Raw genomic sequence first — 20,366 nt, 5'->3', positions numbered from 1 at the left:
TAGCCGACCTTATAACATTGCTATTTCAGATCCAGCATCATAGAAATATATGTGCTCAACCCAACTACAGTGTGAAATCATTCCGTTATAAATTTCCCCAGTTCGCCTAATGTGTGCGTGAGTTTTTCCCCCTCGTGACAGCGCGATGCAGCCCAGCCTCAGTGGACTTCAATGGCATTTGGGAGCTATGCGCTTTTCAATCTCAAAATGCAAGACGATTATTGGACAAATACTGCGAAAACGCCCGCCCACCGGACTCCCAGCCTCAGTGGACTTCACTGGCATTTGGGAGCTATGCGCTTTTCAATATCAAAATGCAAGACAATTATTGGACAAATACTGCAAAAACGCCCGCCCACCGGACTCCCAGCCTCAGTGGACTTCAATGGCATTTGGGAGCTATGCACTTTTCAATATCAAAATGCAAGACAATTATTGGACAAATACTGTGAAAACGCCCGCCCACCGGACTCCCAGCCTCAGTGGACTTCACTGGCATTTGGGAACTATGCGCTTTTCAATATCAAAATGCAAGACAATTATTGGACAAATACTGCAAAAACGCCCGCCCACCGGACTCCCAGCCTCAGTGGACTTCAATGGCATTTGGGAGCTATGCGCTTTTCAATATCAAAATGCAAGACGGTTATTGGACAAATACTGCGAAAACACCCGCCCACCGGACTCCCAGCCTCACAGTGGGAGGGACATGACAAAGCTTTCCGCGAGGAGACTGGTGATTGGTGAAAGCGGCCGGATATTTTCTGTGATTGACAGCTTGTTTCAAATATAGACAGGCAGCAGTGAATTTCAGTTCAGTCCCATGCGGATTCGCAAGTGCTGTGGTGTATTGTAAGAGATCAGCTTACATTTCGATTTCATTCATTACATACGGTTTCTACCAGCTTTTTTTAGTTTGTATATATTTTCATTGTAAATAAAGTGTAAATATAGTGTTGTCAAGTTTGCTATCTTAGTTCCAGAAATTTCGTTTATTTGAGTGACTGAACTTGAACTTGAGGGGGCTAGTCAGCTAGCAAGAAAGCTGCGCACGGATGCCAAGCATTGCTGATTTAATTTTGGCAAAGCCATTTGCCAGTCTTCCTTTCGAGGAAAAAATTAAAATTAAAGAGCAGGGTAGACCAACGCCTCAAATTGACTTGGTGAAAAAGGTAGGGAATAATACTCATTACTTTCAGCTCTCCTGGTACGAGAAAGTGAATTGGCTAACAGCAAGTGACCCACATCAACAACAGTAAATAGGCTACTTTAGTAATATGTCATGGATGGACCAAAAATATAGAATCTATTTAAAATGTTTATGCTGAGTATATTATATTGGAATATATATTTTTCTGGATATGAATTAAAACACAGCTACAATTTGGAAAACATTTTTAAACAAAAACACAGCCGAGAACATTTCACACTACAGACCTGGATTAAAAGTGAAGGGTTATCAAAACTGTCAATAAAACATTTCTCAGTCAAAATAAGTAAAATATAGGGAAAGTGTCACTGAATGAAATATGTGGCACCCAGCTCTGTGTTTGGCTCCCCAAGGTCAGTGCTTGTGCCTATTCCAGAACACTCTGCTGTTACTGCTGAGGTTCCTGACAAAGAGCTGCTTTCAATAATGATCAATTTTTAAACAACATGCCACATGCCACAATTTTAAAATATAAAATGTTAAAATATACCCCCCCAGCACCACCATCATGTATATTGGACAGTAGGCTAATGGGCCAAAAGAACCTGTTATTTCACAGTTTGTGACCCTGCCAAACAATCAGCCAGATCAGAGGCAAGAGTATGGGCAAAATTGATGTGTTTTTTCTTTTTTCTTTTAAAATCTGGAAATATCGTAACCGACCAGCCTCCCCTGTTTGAAAGACTACCAGCCGCCACTGATTACTACAGTTGTGGAATAGAGCTATTTACTCTATTTTTATTATTTACTATTTACTGTTTGATCTCAAACACATTAAGAAGGCAAGAAATTGCACTAATTAGCTTTTGACGAGACACACCTGTTAATTGAAAAGCATTCCAGGTGACTACCTCATGAAGCTGGTTAAGATAATACCAATAGTGTATAAAGCGTCATCAAGGCTACTTTGAAGAATCTAAAACAGGGGTCACCAAACTTTTTTTCTCTGGGGGCCACATTGTCGTTCCTGACTGTGATGGGGGGCCGGGGTCGAGTCAGCTATACAACATAGAATTGTATGACCCAGACAAATATGACCACCAGCAGGCCTCATTGTGTAGTAGAGATTACTAGCCTGGCACAGCCATCCCCACTACTATATCCCCACCACTATATCCCCACTACTGTATCAACACTTGATTCCTGGCACATATTTGTTTATCTTTACTAGTGGTTTGCAAAAGTAGTACTCAAGTCTTCACACTTTGTTTTAATTTGAAATACCACAGATATTTGTTTTAATTTGAAATACCACAGATATTCCATTTATTTATTTTCTAATAAAAATAACATCAAAGCTGTCAAGGTAAGAAACATCTGCCTAGTTGAGGTGATTGACACTGGCAAAGGTGAGTGGAAAATTATAAATTGTAGGTAGGCCTGTTGATATTATTAATAATAATTGTGTGCAGCACTTAATAAAGGTCAAATAAATAGGCCTATAAAATAAATACACTTAAAAAAACAGTGAAATTATAATATGAGCAATAGATCACAGCAGTTGTGCTGTGTCCTGCACGTCATTGCTCTCATCCATGGCCAAAGCAAAAAACTCGAATTCTGACGCTTTCTCATTCAGCTGGTCATACACGTTGTCCCCCAAATCTTCGGTTCGCCTGGTCATAGTAGGTGCGGAGAGACTCACCGCGTTGAGTGCATCCTTCTTGTCGGGACACACCTCCTCGGCCACAGCAAGCATGCGTACTTTAACAAAGTCCCCATCAGTAAACGGCTTTCCATGGGTAGCTAGTAGGTGAGCTACCTTATAGCGAGCTCGGACAGCAGCCTGGTTGATCTGGGTTTGGTGAAGGAATACATTCTGTTGTGCAGCCAGTCCGCATTTCATCCTCCGAATCCTGTCTTCTCTTGTTTGCCCTCGCAAACTAGCATACTCTTTGTGGCGGGTTTCATAGTGACGACGCAGATTATATTCTTTGAAAACCGACACTTTCTTTACATACAAGACAAACTGCACGGTCCTTACACTGAACAAAAAAATAATCAGTGGTCCACTGTTCTTTAAAAACTCTGCACTCTCTGTCATCTTTTCGCTGACCGCTCACCATTTTGCTGTCCTGAACACTGACAGTTCTCTGCGCGTGCGCTGCCTGTCACTGCTTGATCGCGAGCATATGACGAAAATTCGGAAAATATGAATAGCTCATTTTATAACTAAATATCAATTTGAATTGATAAAATCAACAAAATACAAGATGCAGACATGTTATTTGCCAAAAAGCAATTTAAAAAAAATAGGCCATGACCACTTTTGGGGATTGTCTCATAGGGCTGGTTCAAGTGGTGGGGGGCTGGGGGGCCGGTCAAAGGGGGGTGGCGGGCCGGAGTTGGCCCGCGGGCCGTAGTTTGGTGACCCCTGATCTAAAATATGAAACACACTTTTTTTGTTTACCACATAATTCCATATATGTTCCATATGTTATTTCATCGTTTTGATGTCTTCAGTATTGGTCTACAATGTAGAAAATAGTCAAAATACAGAAAACCTCTGAATGAGTCAGGGGGTCCAAACTTTTGACTGGTACTGTACATTTAAAAAAAAAAAATGCTTGATACTTTCTCGCTTGCTAGCATGAACAATGTTACAAAATAAGCACTATTTAAAAAAAAAAAACCACCTTGTTCTGTCTGTGTGAATTTCTTACTATATTACTCCTACTCTCAGTCTGTGAACCAGGATCAGGATGTATTTACTGATGGACTTCTTTAACTGTCTCTGTGTAAGGCAGCTGCTGAATGCCATAAATGTAAATAGACTGCTTTTTTGGTATCTTGTAGGCCCCACCTCCCAAACCTTTATGGAAGTGATGCAGATGATAATAAAAGTTTCTAAAGTGAAATATAAATGTGTAAATGCTTAACAGTCACTTGGCTCATCAATAGCTTTTGGAGTGAAAAGAAAATTTAATATAATTAAATGAACAGTGAGATTATTTATTAGTGACATAACAGTCATGTTCGTACAGTACCCGTCCATTAATCACATACATCTCTCTCTCTCACACACACACACACACCCTCCTCCTACCACCACGGTAACTACCACAGCAACTTATAGTATTATTGCTCGAACAAAGCTGACTGTTCACCACACACACACACACACACACACACACACACACACCACCAGCCCACGAACATACAGAATTCAGTGTTACTGACCTTAACACTTAACAGATTAGCATAAATCTGTTTTCAAATCAGTGTGTGTGTGTGAGAGAGAGATTCTACAATTCTTTTGCATCCCCAATCCAAGTCCTTTTATATATTTACCATCTGTTGTTAAATTCTTTCAAATCTATTTATCTGCTTGATCGTCTTTCACTCTGTTTGTTCAGCCATCTCATCAATCCTTTGATCTTCCTGACCACCAGATTTCAAAGCTGACTCCGAGCAGAAAGGACCACATTTCCCATGAAGCTGAAGACTCACACGATGAACTGGGAAGTGGGTATGTCACTGGTTCTCCCGGAGAGCTCGGAGAATGTAGTTCTCTCTCTCTAGCTGAGCATTTCTCTCTGCCAGCTCCTTTATCTGCTCCCTCAGAAGCTCCACCTCCTCCCTCACCGCCAGCATCAGGTGGGCCTTCACCAGGTCCTACACACACACACACACGTTCTCTTTAATTTACCAACAAATCTGAGAGAAATGTTGAGGTTTCAGAAGGTTCTGCCTCTTTTCCACTCTCTGTAACTATGTGTGTACCCATGTATAAGGTTTTAGCCAAAAGGTTGAGGACAGAGTTGTGGACTTGAACTGCTATCTAACTAAATATTTATTGCCCAGTTGCCTAGCAACCGTCTTCTCACAGGACAATCTTGTGTTAAAAGTCTAAACCTATGATTTCTGTCTGAATGCATCATATTGCTCCTTTAAGGTTCTACTGTTAAAAAAACCACACACACACACACACACACACACACACTTACTCACCATGGCTTGCTCAATCTTGTTGTCTATGGCAATCATGCTGTTACTGGACCCGCTACAGGAAGAGAGTTAACATACACACACACACATTAAAACCACTACACACTCCTTTGGGGAAAAAAAATAAAGTCACATAATGCCATTATTGTTCCCAAGAAATGTAAAAGAAACTGTTTCACAAATAAAAACCTGAATCTTTCTGCTCAATGTGATGCAAAAACACACAATCATATACACAAATTGCAGAATAGTGTTGTGAGTGACAAGGATGTTATTGTTCTGAAATGTCGTAGGCAGCACATGGTTCACATTACTGGTGTCTCGCTCTCTCCCACACACACACCACTGTCTGTGAAACTGCACCACAGGGTGAAAATGCTAATGATTTTTAGTAACCTTGAGAGTATCCTTCTTTTTACCTGCGCAAGAGCAGCAACAGGGAGAAAAAGGTGGCATCAGTGGGGTGGAGCCCTAATTGAGGTTGGAATGCCTGCACCTTTCCCTGGACCCTCCCCCCACCCTGGGTTACAGTAGCAGCATTACCCAGAACCAGCTGTTCCCGATGCACAGGAACTCCAGGAGTTTCAAATGCGCCTTTATTAGCACCACCATCAAGAACCGGACAATGACGTCCAAGAGACAAACCCAGCTCACTTTTGTCCAAGTTAGCACTAATACTAGGATTAGCCCCTATGGTCAACTTAGAACTGGTCTCTGTAGTGAAATGACTGCAAGTTCCTTGAGTGACACTAGCAGTACTGCCCGGAGCAGAGTTAGCATTAGTCCCTGCAGTGGAGCTGGTGTCGAGCCGTGCGGTGGAGCTGGATTTGCAGCATATGGGTCTCAGTCTACTTCTGTCAAATTCAGGAGGACATTTGGAATGGTTGATTGGTTCTTTTGTTTCTACTGTGATGGATGAGAGGAAGTTCCTTTCAAAGCAGTTCAGCTTTCCCATCGGCCAGGAGTCACGCAGCTTGATACGTGGAATTCTCCGCCCTTCTCCACCTCCTCGCAGCAACACATTCTGCCTCTCTCTCTCTCCATCATGGTGTTTCTCACTCATAACAGGTTGCAAGATCAGACATGCAGAAGGGGTGTGTCCTGAGTTGTGAGTGGGGTGGGGTTCAGGTGTGGTGGAGAGACAGGGGAGTGTTTTTAGAACTGGAGTGGGTGTGGTAGAAGGGGGTGGGCTCTGTTGGTTGGGGGAGGGGTTTGGGGTGAAGGAAGTGGGAGAAGAGTGGGATGGAGGAGGAGGAGGAGGAGGACGGGGCTGTTTTCTTGTCTCGAATGCGGACACTATCTTTCTAACACTACCAAACATGACAGCAAACAGCCAAGTCACACACACCAGCAACAGGAAGCTACATGAACATGAAGTTCAAAGAGTGATCGCAACCTCCCGAGTTGCTATGCTGGTTTTTGGTGGCCTCTTTCTTATCAAAACCACATCGCAGACAAACAGACACTCAGCAGAGACTCACACCATGGGCGTCCTGAGGTTCTGTGGTGTGAGAGGAGTTGAAACAAGGGACCAAAAAAACCCCAAAAAACCCTCGCACTGAGCACACAGAGAGAGAGAGAGAGAGAGAGAGAGAGATATGGAAATCCAAAAGGTGTGTTGAGCTGTTCAGCTCCTGTCCTGCTGAACGTTCTGGAAAAACAAGATGATGTCATCAAACAAGCACTGGACAATCACATACACAGTCAGCCAAATCCTGGACCAGAAATTTATTACATAATTTATTCCAAAACTCCGGACTTGTGCTCATTCCTCCTCCTCCTTAAGCTTCTTCTGATTGCAGAGATTAGCGTCCAATAAATCTTCATCACAAGACCTTCCTTCCTCCTCAGACTCCCATAAGCCCACACTGTGACTTTAATCCCACCATTCCGATCGCACTCCAGTTCCACAATCTCCAATAATCCTCACATAATCCTGTAATCCCTAATAAACATGGAGAAAGGGAGACAGGGATGCATGCCCATGTAATACTGTACGGACATTATAATAACAGCACACACACAGAGTCTCAACAGGCCTCGACTGTGATAGGCCAACACTAACACACTTTCATTCCGTTCTCCTCCCACTCTCCGTCTCCACCAATCAGGAGTGGTGGCTTCACGTGCAATACATATGACTCTCCTAGCATTCCACTGCCCCCCACACATACACGAGATCATGGGGAGTTACAATAGTCTTTTAATTTGGCCATGTGTCTAAGTCCCGCCCATAATCCTGTCAATCAAGTGCTGTATGAAGTCATGATACGTCACTTTCTTATATAAAAAGAGTTGAAGACTATAAAAAAACACTTCCATCTTAAGACACACACACCTCCCGCTTTCTTTATGAATAGAGCCTCTATTCCACCAACTCCAACATAACACACACACACACACACACACACACACACACACACACACACACACACACACACAGCAAAATCTGGAAACAACACTACTGAATTTCTTACTGATTCTCTTACTGGCGCTAATGCCTGTAAAAACAGTGATACAGCTTTTTCCTGTTCTTTTCCTTTTTAAAAACAGAGAATTACATAACATTCAACCATACGCCTGATCTCCTTCCTGCCACATTGTCACCTGATCACACGAAGTTCATCTGATCCTCTAGTGTCCAATATTACATTTTACACCACAGCACTGTCAATTCTGGAATCTGATTGGTCAGAAAGTGTTGATTAATTTTTTAGATACATCTATCACAAATCAGCAGAGTTACTACACATCCTCTCTAATGGGGGCGCGTGCACGCGCACACACACACCCTCGTGTACTCAAGAGGAGCCAGGGCTTTTCTATCAAACACTCCCCTTTATATAGCAGCCTTACACAACACACACACACACACCCTCATGTACTCAAGAGGAGCCAGGGCTTTTCTATCAAACACTCCCCTTTATATAGCAACCTTGCACACACACACACACACACACACACACACACATTCCTGCGCAACAATCTCATACATCACTATAATGAGTTTAAAATAGTGCCTTCCATTTCATTTACATGTCAATGTGTGTATTCTGGATAATGCTAATTCTGAGCCTAAACTATGTCAGTATACAGTAGCTAGTACTGGTTTAGCATCATAAAAAATAGCAAAAAAGTCCATGAAGGAGCAACTGAACATTTAGAGAAGTGTGTGTGTTTGTGTATGTGTGTAGTATTTGGCCAGACAGTGTGACAGGTGACAGAATAGTGTGAAGCTCTAATGGCCTCCAGCAGTGTGACCTAAATATAGACAAGTTATAACAGCACAAAAAGAGAGAGAGAGAGAGACAAAGAGAGAGACACACGAGAGTTTGACACAGACACAATAACACACTTGGTGTACAGAATTGAGCAAATCTGCCTGTAACCACAAACATAATGCCATGGTAACAATATAAAACAATGTAATTAAAAAAACAAACACACACACACACACACACACGTAAAGTTCACACTGGTATAACAGGCTGATGTCTGCACATGTCCGGTGGAGTCTGAAACACACTGGGGTGTGGCCTTACATTCACAGTCTGTCTGTGTCTGAGTGCGCGTGTGTACACACACTCTTCTCATCTCATCTCATTATCTCTAGCCGCTTTATCCTTCTACAGGGTCGCAGGCAAGCTGGAGCCCATCCCAGCTGACTACGGGCGAAAGGCGGGGTACACCCTGGACAAGTCGCCAGGTCATCACAGGGCTGACACATAGACACAGACAACCATTCACACTCACATTCACACCTACGGTCAATTTAGAGTCACCAGTTAACCTAACCTGCATGTCTTTGGACTGTGGGGGAAACCGGAGCACCCGGAGGAAACCCACGCGGACACGGGGAGAACATGCAAACTCCACACAGAAGGGCCCTCGCCGGCCCCGGGGCTCGAACCCAGGACCTTCTTGCTGTGAGGCGACAGCGCTAACCACTACACCACCGTGCCGCCTACACACACTCTTATTTAATACAATTGTACTATTATTAAATACAAATGTGACCAAGATAGTAAACAGAGACGGAGAGAGAGAGAGAGAGACCTGTACATCTGATGGTTCCAATGACCCTAACCCATAACTACGTCATCGCTTGTTTACCACAATGCATTATGGGCGATACCTGGGGTCAGCTCCGCCGTATTGTTTACTATTGCCTTTGTTAAACACTGCATTGTTCTGTCTAACTGGTTTTAACCGTGCCTAAAGTGAATTGCTGTGTGCCTAACTGTATCTCCACGACAACGAGAATACCTCATTTGAGCTTTTATCAGCTGCCATTCGAGAAGAAAGAAATGGATAAGTTTAATCCGCAATGAAAACCTTCGTACTGAATTGAAACGGACAAGTGTTTGTAGCTTACATTTGTCTGGCGGGAAAAAGACATACTTAAACTGTGACCCAGCAGTATTTCCATGGTCTGCAGAATGGCATTCGGCTATAGAAGATTATAACAATCGACGCTGTTCATTGTCTGAAACTAGCAATATTCCAAAGCCTGTAAAACAAAGAAACATTCTTCGGCCTTTGCCTCTCAACATACCAAAGCACTCAGCGGCTGAATGAGCCTGTCGGACCGATAAAATTCGCAAACCACGAAGGGTTCTCTTTTGGGTATGTATAACGTTCAGTGTACCTCACTAGCGGCATTTATTGAAGTACAGTGGTGCTTGAAAGTTTGTGAACCCTTTAGAATTTTCTATATTTCTGCATAAATATGACCGAAAACATCATCAGATTTTCACCCAAGTCCTAAAAGTTGATAAAGAGAACCCAGTTAAACAAATGAGGCAAAAATATTATACTGGGTCATTTATTTATTGAGGAAAATGATCCAATATTACATATCTGTGAGTGGCAAAAGTATGTGAACCTCTAGGATCAGCAGTTAATTTGAAGGTGAAATTAAAATCAGGTGTTTTCAATCAATGGAATGACAATCAGATGTGAGTGGGCACCCTGTTTTATTTAAAGAACAGGGATCTATCAAAGTCTGATCTTCACAACACGTTTGTGGAAGTGTATCATGGCACGAACAAAGGAGATTTCTGAGGACCTCAGAAAAAGCGTTGTTGACGCTCATCAGGCTGGAAAAGGTTACAAAACCATCTCTAAAGAGTTTGGACTCCACCAATCTACAGTCAGACAGATTGTGTAGAAATGGAGGAAAGTCAAGACCATTGTTACCCTCTCCAGGAGTGGTTGACCAACGAAGATCACTTCAAGAGCAAGGCGTGTAATAGTCGGCGAGGTCACAAAGGACCCCAGGGTAACTTCTAAGCAACTGAAGGCCTCTCTCACATTGGCTAATGCTAATGTTCATGAGTCCACCATCAGGAAAACACTGAACAACAATGGTGTGCATGGCAGGGTTGCAAGGAGAAAACCACTGCTCTCCAAAAAGAACATTGCTGCTCATCTGCAGTTTGCTAAAGATCACGTGAACAAGCCAGAAGACTATTGGAAAAATGTTTTGTGGACGGATGAGACCAAAATAGAACTTTTTGGTTTAAACGAGAAGCATTATGTTTGGAGAAAGGAAAACCCTGCATTCCAGCATAAGACAAGGTTGAAACTTTGAGTTAGATTTTTGTGACATCGGTGTGAAAAAAATATTGTTGAATAAATAAAGGCCCTATATGCAATGTTTTGTGTTTTCCTTATAGAAAAAATGCTGTAGTTTCAGAATATAACACCTAAAAAGCTGTATGAACAGCCCTTACTTGACTTTTTGCATGATTTTTACTAAAAAGTAGGCGAAAATGACCCATTTTTGGTGACAAAATATTTTGAACATCCACATTAATCCTGTTGCAGTTTGCAAAATAGTGATAAACTTGCTATCTATTAACCTTAGAATAAGAGTTTATGTTGTGTTCTTTTAAATAAGTATCAGTTTCAGTGGCTGCAGCAAGTAATGATGTCATACCAGCCAGTTTCATCAACGAACGTCATGTGACAAAATTTTTAGGAATTTTGAGCTTCTGGGTAAGGATTTGGCTTTTCATTCTTCCTGTTGAGTTTATATAATGATAAACCTACATGTATTATACATCAATCTCTTTGTAATTTTGTTGGGAATAAGACAGTACCCAATACATAAGTTAATTCTAACACCAGATAAGTAAAATTAGTACTTTTACTAACCCTACCCTATCAATTTTCAGTTCGTGAAAAAAATACACACTGTTGTAAAAAAAAACTTGCATTCATTCAATTTTGAATGTAGAGTTACCAAAATTTAATCAATTATACCCATTTATATGGACTACAACCAGTTTACATTATTTTGGTCTAAAATCTTTTCTGAAATGAGATCAAGTTTTTTTTACGACAAAATTTCACATCCGTTTTTACCAATTTTTCAAGTATTGTCATGACCATTGAATGATGAAGTCAATCGACCCAATCGACTATTAAAGATTTTGCATAAATGATGTCATTTTCAGATTCCTGAGAAAATTTGACCCAATACTGATATATTTTCAGTCCATATATCACAAATTGATTTTTTACCCTAAATGTCACTAAAATCTAACTCAGTCCTCGAACCTTGTCATAAGAACCTTATCCCATCTGTGAAACATGGTGGTGGTAGTATCATGGTTTGGGCCTGTTTTGCTGCATCTGGGCCAGGACGGCTTGTCATCATTAATGGAATAATGAATTCTGAATTATACCAGCGAATTCTAAAGGAAAATGTCAGGACATCTGTCCATGAACTGAATCTCAAGAGAAGGTGGGTCATGCAGCAAGACAACGACCCTAAGCACACAAGTCATTCTACCAAAGAATGGTTAAAGAAGAATAAAGTTAATGTTTTGGAATGGCCAAGTCAAAGTCCTGACCTTAATCCAATCGAAATGTTGTGGAAGGACCTGAAGCGAGCAGTTCATGTGAGGAAACCCACCAACATCCCAGAGTTGAAGCTGTTCTGTACGGAGGAATGGGCTAAAATTCCTCCAAGCCGGTGTGCAGGACTGATCAACAGTTACCGCAAACGTTTAGTTGCAGTTATTGCTGCACAAGGGGGGTCACACCAGATACTGAAAGCAAAGGTTCACATACTTTTGCCACTCACAGATATGTAATATTGGATCATTTTCCTCAATAAATAAATGACCAAGTATAATATTTTTGTCTCATTTGTTTAACTGGGTTCTCTTTATCTACTTTTAGGACTTGTGTGAAAATCTGATGCTGTTTTAGTTCATATTTATGCAGAAATATAGAAAATTCTAAAGGGTTCACAAACTTTCAAGCACCACTGTAAATGCATTTATACTGAACATGACACGGCAGGTCAACGGGTTTCCAAAGTGGGTTTTTTTTGGTAATGTTTCCTGATATCAAGTTTTATTTAACTAATCACTCATTTATCACTCGAACCGTTATTCACCCACGAATCCCCCACCAGAGTGCTGCTCCACACTAATTCCCAATATTCAGATAGATTTGTTTTCTTTATAAATGTTTAGCTGGTGGGCGGCACGGTGATGTAGTGGTTAGCGCCAGGGCCGTTTACAGCTTTGGCTGGGCCCGGGACAAAATAATCTGAGTGGGCCCCCCCCCAAAATAATCTGAGTGCCCCCCCACACACACACATACGCGCGCACGCACATCGCCACACAGCAACCACCCACACCCAACCCCTCTTTTCACAGTCTCCATTCACTCCAACCCTTAAATAACAGGTATTCCAAGCCCATTATAACAGTCAACCATTTTATTTCAACATTTCAACATATTTACAGTTTGAACATTTTCTTAGTCTGCAACTATTCAGGTGCGAAATGCAATGCGCCGGACTTTTGCTGTGGCAAAGTCGTCAATAAGGTCATTGAAGTCCAGCTTCTTTGCAAGTTCGCACTCTATAGAGAGCATAGCCAGCCCATTGAGCCTCTCCTGTGACATGTTTGAGCGCAGGTAGTTGATAAACCAAAATGATTGTTTACGGGATGGAACTGGGCCTCAATGAGAACGGAGTTATGGCTTTCCCGAAATCTGAACATAGAAGCATCACCACTAGTGATGTGTACAGTGAGTTTTTCAGTGTATTTTTTTGTCTTGTTTTTCATAAACGTCCTTTCCGTACTCGATTTAGAATGTTACAAAAAAAATTGACACCCTCCCAACCACGTAACATTAGCCTATCTGACCTGGGGGCTGACACGTTTATTACGGATAAACCAAAAGGATTACAACGTTCCCTGGATATAGAACTGGACCGAGAAGATTTCAAAATCTTAACGTGTAAGCAACAACAATAAAACAGAGGTTGTTTTATTCATTTAGGGCTTATTAGGCTACTTTCATTAATTGCGCTTTTCATACAGGCCTATCATTTTTCACTTGAGCAAGGGAATTGTTTGAAGAGTATCCAGTCTAAGCGAAAGTTTAATGTTTTGCAACAGACTAACCTCAAAACACCCCATTTATAGCCCATTCGTTACATTAAACTCTATCTAGCTGGCAATTTCACATGCCGTCGTATCTACACGGGATGATTTCCAACAAAATAAGGTTTAATTAACAAGAGGCAGCGTTCCACGGGCTTTCAGCTAACCGGAGTCCAGCTCAGCGCAGCTCAGCAAGCGTGCCTAAAACATTTGGATATGATTGCCACATACATATACACATACAAACAGCCACTCAAATCTCCACTGCCAAGCCTCTACCTCTCCAACGCCAGATCCATGTAAACAAAACAGACGATTTGGAATTACCATATTCTATTCTATAATCGGCTGGTCAGTGCTATACTCAATACTTAAGTGACTTACCCATCCAGTGAGGATTATTTTCTTGTTTACAAGATGCCACATCTGAGTCGCTGACAAATCCTGAATTTCTGTAAAGATAACTGTCCAGAGATTTATAAGCATGCAGTGCTTCACCACTGAACAGCGAGGGAAAGTTAATGAGGTAATCATACACGTCCGGGTATTCCGCTGGCAGTTCAAAATCCGGTCGTGAAAACTCCGTCCGGAAAGCCATAAGGGTCACAAATCTGTAGATCGTTTATTTTAGACATATCTAGTTATCTGTTCATTAGAAAAATGAGCCGTGTAGTCCGTCGGTTGAAATTGATCCATTCTGTACACGAGTGCAGCAGTATTCAGCGGTGTTTTTGACCGACAAGATGGCGGTTGTGTACTTTCCGGTCACGTGACTGCAAGATCTCTATAGTGCCGTGTTATTTGGCGCCTTAATCAAAGACCAAACCATTTCTGCATTAGGGGTGGTAGGTGGGTTCTTGAATCTATTTTCGAAGACAATAAAGGCAAAAGAACCAGAAATCAATCATTGAATGCAAATATAGCACATTTTTCTCCCCCAAATCAACACATTTTGAAATGAAACAGAATGATTAATGGCATCTTCATGAGGGACCAGTTCTGGGCCCCCCCTCATGCCTGGGCCCGGGACAAAATACCCGGTTGTCCCCCCCTGTCGACGGCCCTGGTTAGCGCTGTCGCCTCACAGCAAGAAGGTACGGGTTCGAGTCCTGTGGCCGGCGAGGGCCTTTCTGTGCGGAGTTTGCATGTTCTCCCCGTGTCCACGTGGGTTTCCTCCGGGTGCTCCGGTTTCCCCCACAGTCCAAAGACATGCAGGTTAGGCTAACTGGTGACTCTAAATTGACCATAGATGTGAATGTGTGAATGGTTGTCTGTGTCTATGTGTCAGCCCTGTGATGACCTGGCGACTTGTCCAGGGTGTACCCCGCCTTTCGCCTGTAGTCAGCTGGGATAGGCTCCAGCTTGCCTGCGACCCTGTAGAACAGGATAAAGCGGCTAGAGACGATGAGATGAGATATGTTTAGCTGGTGCAATATACGTCCTCAGAAATAAGACATTCTGAGATTTGATGATGTACAGTGTGGTAGACTCAATCTAGACTCTTACCCTCTCAAAGTGCTCGACTTAGATTCCGATTTTCCTGCTGTAAACCCTTGACATGTTATTCACCTCTTTAAATCACCAATTTCATTGTTTTCCATGACAGAGCATGGCAAAATCGCACCTCTCACATTGCTCTCACGTATAATTAATCTCATATCCATCATATCGCTCAACTATCGACCCCAACTATCCCCCACAATGCATTGCGGTAAACAAGTGATGACATAGTTATACTTGGGGGCTATTCTCACTGGAGCCATGGCAAAAGATTTCTGTAAATGTCACTAGGTCACCAGGGGATAGATTAAAGTTTTGACTTTGCCGTTTTACTCGCATTCCTACATGACACCATTACAGCATAATAACAGAAATGTATGGTTTTCAGTGTGAGTGGGAATGGAGTGAGAGAGCGAGAAACAGACACAGGAATGTTCGCCAAATATTAAATGTGGGGCTGCAATGAGGGAGCCGTTGTACTCACTGTGCTACAACCCTCATGTCATCTCAAGTGGCAATGTTCAGTTGTAAGGGGTGCCAAAACAAACAAGCACTTGATATTGTTTGCAAAGTTCATGACTTCTAGGATTACAAGGTTCTAAGGCTCGGGGTAGAACACCCCAGTCTCAGAATAAGAAGGGTTCCTCAAGAGTTCTTAAGACAGTTCTAACTTCCTGCTGTTGGGTTGTACAGAGAACCTTTCAGGTTCCCCAGAGACAAACTGAACTCTTCGTAGACAATGCTAGATAGATTTATTTTAACCCTCTGTACTCCATAGTGACCACCAACAGCCTCAGAGAAATTTACTGTAACGGCTGCAGATGGTCACGATTTTTAAAGACATATCTGCTGTAGTAGAACATTCATTGGTGAAATAATACTGTGACTGTGTATACATGAAAACCACACTTATTTTGAAACAGGAAACTGACTGTGTTGCCAATGACATTTCTGAAGTATTGGTTAATTTAACAGTTAATACTAATTTAATGCTACTAACTGACCAGCTGAGGAGTTACAGTGTCTCTGGAAGTTATGACTATTAGAAACACCAGCATCTGTTCTCACTGGATAAAACAGCATTTCTGTGAACCAATGGTGATGATCCACCATGTTTGGATAACAGTGATGATCATGTTGATGTAAGAAATGTCAAAATAATAAAATGTAAAAGTAATGTTAGTATCCTCCTGTTTATTATGAGTAGCTAACTCTCTAGCATCTTTGTATGGCTGAGTTGGTGTTGGTTGGTTTATAGCTGGCACCAGCTTAATCGCTCAATAAATTGATCAGATTGAGATCAATGATATTAGGCCTACATGCATCATTAAAAAAAAAAAAAAAACACGTAAATCCATGCCACATTTACAGAAATCTAATCTAACACTTTACCCGTGGTATGCTCAATGTAGTATCAGTCAACTGTGAAAATGAGTCACTTTGTTTCATTCTCGCTGCTTGCATGTCTGTCTGTCTGTCACACACATTCTATTTTCTCACATTGTAAATCAGTTAATTTTCAATTTAGCATAAGCCACTAAACTTCTCAGCTGATTTCTTATTATGTGGCTTAGTAAATAAATATTTGGTAAATAATTCAATATTTAATTATTTATAAAAAACATATAATAGATACTGCTTAAACACATTAAGAAGGTATAAAAATGTAATAAATACGTCTGCAGTATTGTTCAAAACCTAAGTCCAAGCTGGTCCTGGCTGTGGAAATGAGGTTTAGAGTGCATGTAAGGATATGTATTGTAATATTTGTAGATACATTTAGTTACCAATACATATTTTATATCATATTAAAATACAAATCAGGCCCTTTCAAACAAAACAAAACAACTTGTAATTATCATTTTTCTTTTGTTTTCTAACTATAACTGTTTGTTGACAGGATGACAAGAAAAAAAAAAACCAAAGGAATTTCTTTGTTGTTCTCAGTAATTTTCGACAGTTCTACTGTGGTACAGAGGGTTAATAGCGGAAGGGTCTCTTTCCACTGTATGTTATCGGAGAACTTTCAGCACCAGTAAACTGCAACTTTGTTTTGGAATTAGAGGAACTCAATTTGGGGGCAGGGCTAACAGATTTTTTTTCTTTCTAGAGTAAAGGCTTTTGTTTTCCTACTGAGGGCACGTGATTGGCTGGATGCAAGTTCACACAGAGCTGATCTGATTGTAGCATAATGATGTTTTATTCTAAAACATAAAGAAACAATTTTGTGATACAAAACTGTAATACAAGACCTTTGGCCACTGGATATAAAATGATACACTGTGTAATGAGGGTTACCTTTCATCACTGACCAGCCCAAAAGCCCCTCCCACTCCAAACATGGACTGGGCCAGAGCGAGTGCTGAGGGGGTCTGAATCGGTGTAAGCGATGGGTGGAACGAACCATCTTGACTTGCAGGGGGGCCGGGAGAGGTTGGCTGGGAGCGTGTAGCACGGAGCTATCAGAAAAACAAACACTTCAGTCATTTGTAAAGGTGGAGGCGTGTGTATGTGCGCGTGTGTGTTGTCCTTACTTTGTTTGCCCCGCCCATGCTGAGGTGCAGAGGTGGGGGGACTTTGCGGGTGCGGGGTGTGTTCGGTGTGTGCAGTGGGGGTGACAGGAGGCGTGTCTCATGTTCTGTGTGGGTGGGTGACGGCGGGCCGCTGTGTGCCATCAGGTGGGCGGAGCCCTGTGAGTGTATCATGTGACTTGCTCTTAACTCTTTTAAAGACTTCAGCACGACTCCTCCCTCTCCCTCAGGTCCTCCCAGCCCCACAGTCTCTAACGATTCCAGGGAGTGGGCGTGTCTCATGCTGTCCATCACACGCCGTACCCCGTGTAGTTCTGGTTCTCGCTCAATCACATCCATGCAGGTCCAGCGCCCACGTCTGTATGGCTCACCCAACCCCTGACCCAGTCGCACCACGCGGAACCGTGAGGCTCCGCCCCCAGTGACAGCCTGATCCAGCGAGCGCTGTTTGCGCATGGTAACTGGTGTTGCTGGTTGGCTGGAGCTCTGCTGCGTCAGAAGGGGGCTCACTGTGTGAAGAAAGGCAGGGCCATTGAGTAACCCGGATGGAGGTGTGGTTTGGTCTCTAGAGTGGGCGGAGTCTCTCTGAGGCCCATCACAAAGTGGTGGGGAATTATTAACATCCTGCGTGACAGGGATTTTAGAGGTGGGACTTTCTCCCACATCCTGGGTGACACTGGTGATCTGGAAACCACTGCGCTTTTTACCGCCACTCATCTTGCAGTGCGTGTGCACGCGTGTAAAAACTATATCTGCATGGTCCTCAGTCACATCTTGATCTCTCTCTCTCACACACACACACACTCACTCCTAAAGCCTGAAATGTGGAACTTTTTAAAAACAGGAAGTGTCTGTTTTAGGGAATTGGAGTGAAAAGTTTTCACGGTATTTTACGTGAAAAAACAAGATTTTATGCACACACCGATTTATTTACACTCCACACCACTGTTTGTGGAGAGAGTGTTTGTAGACACTTCTTAGGGTCAGAGTGCGTGCCCTGTCTCACCCAATACATTCACCACTCACTCATGATTAGGGTTAACATTAGCAATACAAACACACAACATGCAAGTTAATAACTGTGTGTGTGTACACACTCACTCACTCACTGTCCATGTGGAACTTCCTAAAATAAACCATGCTGCATTTATAACCTAGCTCTACCCGATCAGATTTACAACACTTGGCCAATAAACAGAGTAACACCCAATATACGGACCAACAGGGCGCGCGCTTCATAAAAACAGGGTTCTTTAGAAGGTTCGAATATCTGAAGAGGTTCCAGTTGAATATTTTCCTGGAAGGCAAGCCCTCTGTTACATGGGAACCTTTATGGCACAAACTGAAGAGCTCTTAGTGCGTTCGCTAAAAACTTTCTTATTGGGGAGCGAATACGTGCCGGATTATTCTATTCTATTCTATGCATGCGCGCGCGCACGCACGCATGCATGCATGCATGCACTCAGGCACGCGCTTCCATCCACAAGGTTTTAATAAAAATTGGAGGGGAGGGGACAGCAGGGGAGGGGGAGGACCCCACACTAGCAACGCTAATAATAATAATAATGAAGAAGAAGAAGAAGAAGAACAAGAAGAAGAGGCGGCTCGGTGTGAAAGTGAGTGTGAAGCTGAAGGCAGCGCATGCAGAAATGCGATTTTGCAAGTAATCAGTTCCTTTGATGTGGTGTGTTAAAAAAAATCAAACCGTAATTTTTGAAGATAAGCTCGTGCACACCGTGTCTGTAAAACGGGCTGAAGTTCTCCACACCCGAGTCCGTCACGTTCTCATGTTCTCTCCACAATCCACTGGACCCCAAAAAAAACCTCACCAGAACACACATCCAGCTTCCTCTGAAGTTTCTCACCCGAACTGAGTCACACTCGAATCAGTGCGCAGGAGTGTGTAAACGCGACACTCGGCTGTGTTTCAGCGGTGTGTGTAAGTAAATAAATAAATAAATAAATAAATAAAGACCTCCTGTCACCACACCAAACTCCTGCAGTGTCCAAAACTACTGATAACTTTTTTATCCTTCTTTTTTCTTCTGTTTTTCTTGCCTAAACCCGGAAGTTCCGCCCCTCGTGCTCAGGGTGCGATTGGCACACGCACAGTTAGTGCAGCCTCCATCACACACTGGCTGATTCCCAAACACGCACACTTCTGCTGCTCACTACGTCAGTGCATTAGTGCACTACATAGGAGGAGACAGAAGCTTCTACACCCGGTCCAGTGCACTGCAGCTCCGGGTTCAACTCCATTCAGCTCCCTAGAGAAGTGCACTACATAGACTCTGAAATAAGGCGGACACACCCTGTACACGTCACTACATGTTATTCTGGAGAGGGATATTTGTTCCCCAACCCCTTGGTTTCTTCCTCGTTTCCCCCCTTGAAGAACCCTGACTGTTTCTGTATAGAACCCGGCAACATGGATCTCAGAAAGCTAAGAATTCTGAGGAAACTTTGTAGGGTACGAACCGCTAACTTTTTCACTCTGTGCAGTGCGAACAACTCTAAACACCACAGACTGTATGGAGTATTACTTATACTTATATTATTATTATTATTATTATTATTATTATTAACAACTAAATAGCGTTCTCAGACTGTCAAAACCGTTATATGTTACATTAGTATTTGTCTCCCCCTGGTGGCCAGATGCTGCATCACACCCGAAAAATTCCAATAGGAAAATCAGTACAGAATTTGGAGCTATAAAGATTTATTCTTACTCAGTGCAGGGACTTGAGTAAACTACACAAGTAG

The 20,366-nt window shown here is 42.4% G+C and overlaps 1 protein-coding gene across 2 annotated transcripts; it reads right to left on the bottom strand.

The window, feature by feature from the left end:
* Positions 1-4,112: 4,112 nt before the first annotated feature.
* Positions 4,113-19,758, bottom strand: zgc:153012 (uncharacterized protein LOC777626 homolog). Of its 2 annotated transcripts, XM_060937869.1 has the most exons (5): positions 19,336-19,758; positions 17,604-18,109; positions 17,368-17,528; positions 5,162-5,213; positions 4,113-4,825 (listed from the first exon to the last, which is right to left on the bottom strand). In XM_060937869.1, exons 1-5 carry the CDS (start codon positions 19,439-19,441, stop codon positions 4,685-4,687), a joined length of 966 nt encoding a protein of 321 aa, XP_060793852.1. In that variant the 5' UTR covers positions 19,442-19,758; the 3' UTR covers positions 4,113-4,684. The 2 variants fall into 2 exon arrangements, with proteins under 2 accessions (XP_060793852.1, XP_060793851.1); XM_060937868.1 differs by having other exon boundaries at positions 17,604-19,428.
* Between the last annotated feature and the right edge of the window lie 608 nt (positions 19,759-20,366).

This window comes from Neoarius graeffei, chromosome 13 (assembly GCF_027579695.1).
Source record: "Neoarius graeffei isolate fNeoGra1 chromosome 13, fNeoGra1.pri, whole genome shotgun sequence".
Lineage (NCBI taxonomy): Eukaryota > Metazoa > Chordata > Actinopteri > Siluriformes > Ariidae > Neoarius > Neoarius graeffei.
Note: the sequence above shows the minus strand (reverse complement) of the source record. Positions and strands in the feature narration are given on the sequence as shown.

Excerpts from the sequence above, each read along its gene's own strand:
- zgc:153012 (XM_060937868.1), bottom strand. The coding sequence starts at position 18,317 with ATGAGTGGCGGTAAAAAGCGCAGTGGTTTCCAGATCACCAGTGTCACC. Across the intron at positions 17,529-17,603 it reads GCATGGGCGGGGCAAACAAA|CTCCGTGCTACACGCTCCCA; the intron begins GTAAGGACAACA and ends TTTTTCTGATAG. Across the intron at positions 4,826-5,161 it reads ACAAGATTGAGCAAGCCATG|GACCTGGTGAAGGCCCACCT; the intron begins GTGAGTAAGTGT and ends GTGTGTGTGTAG.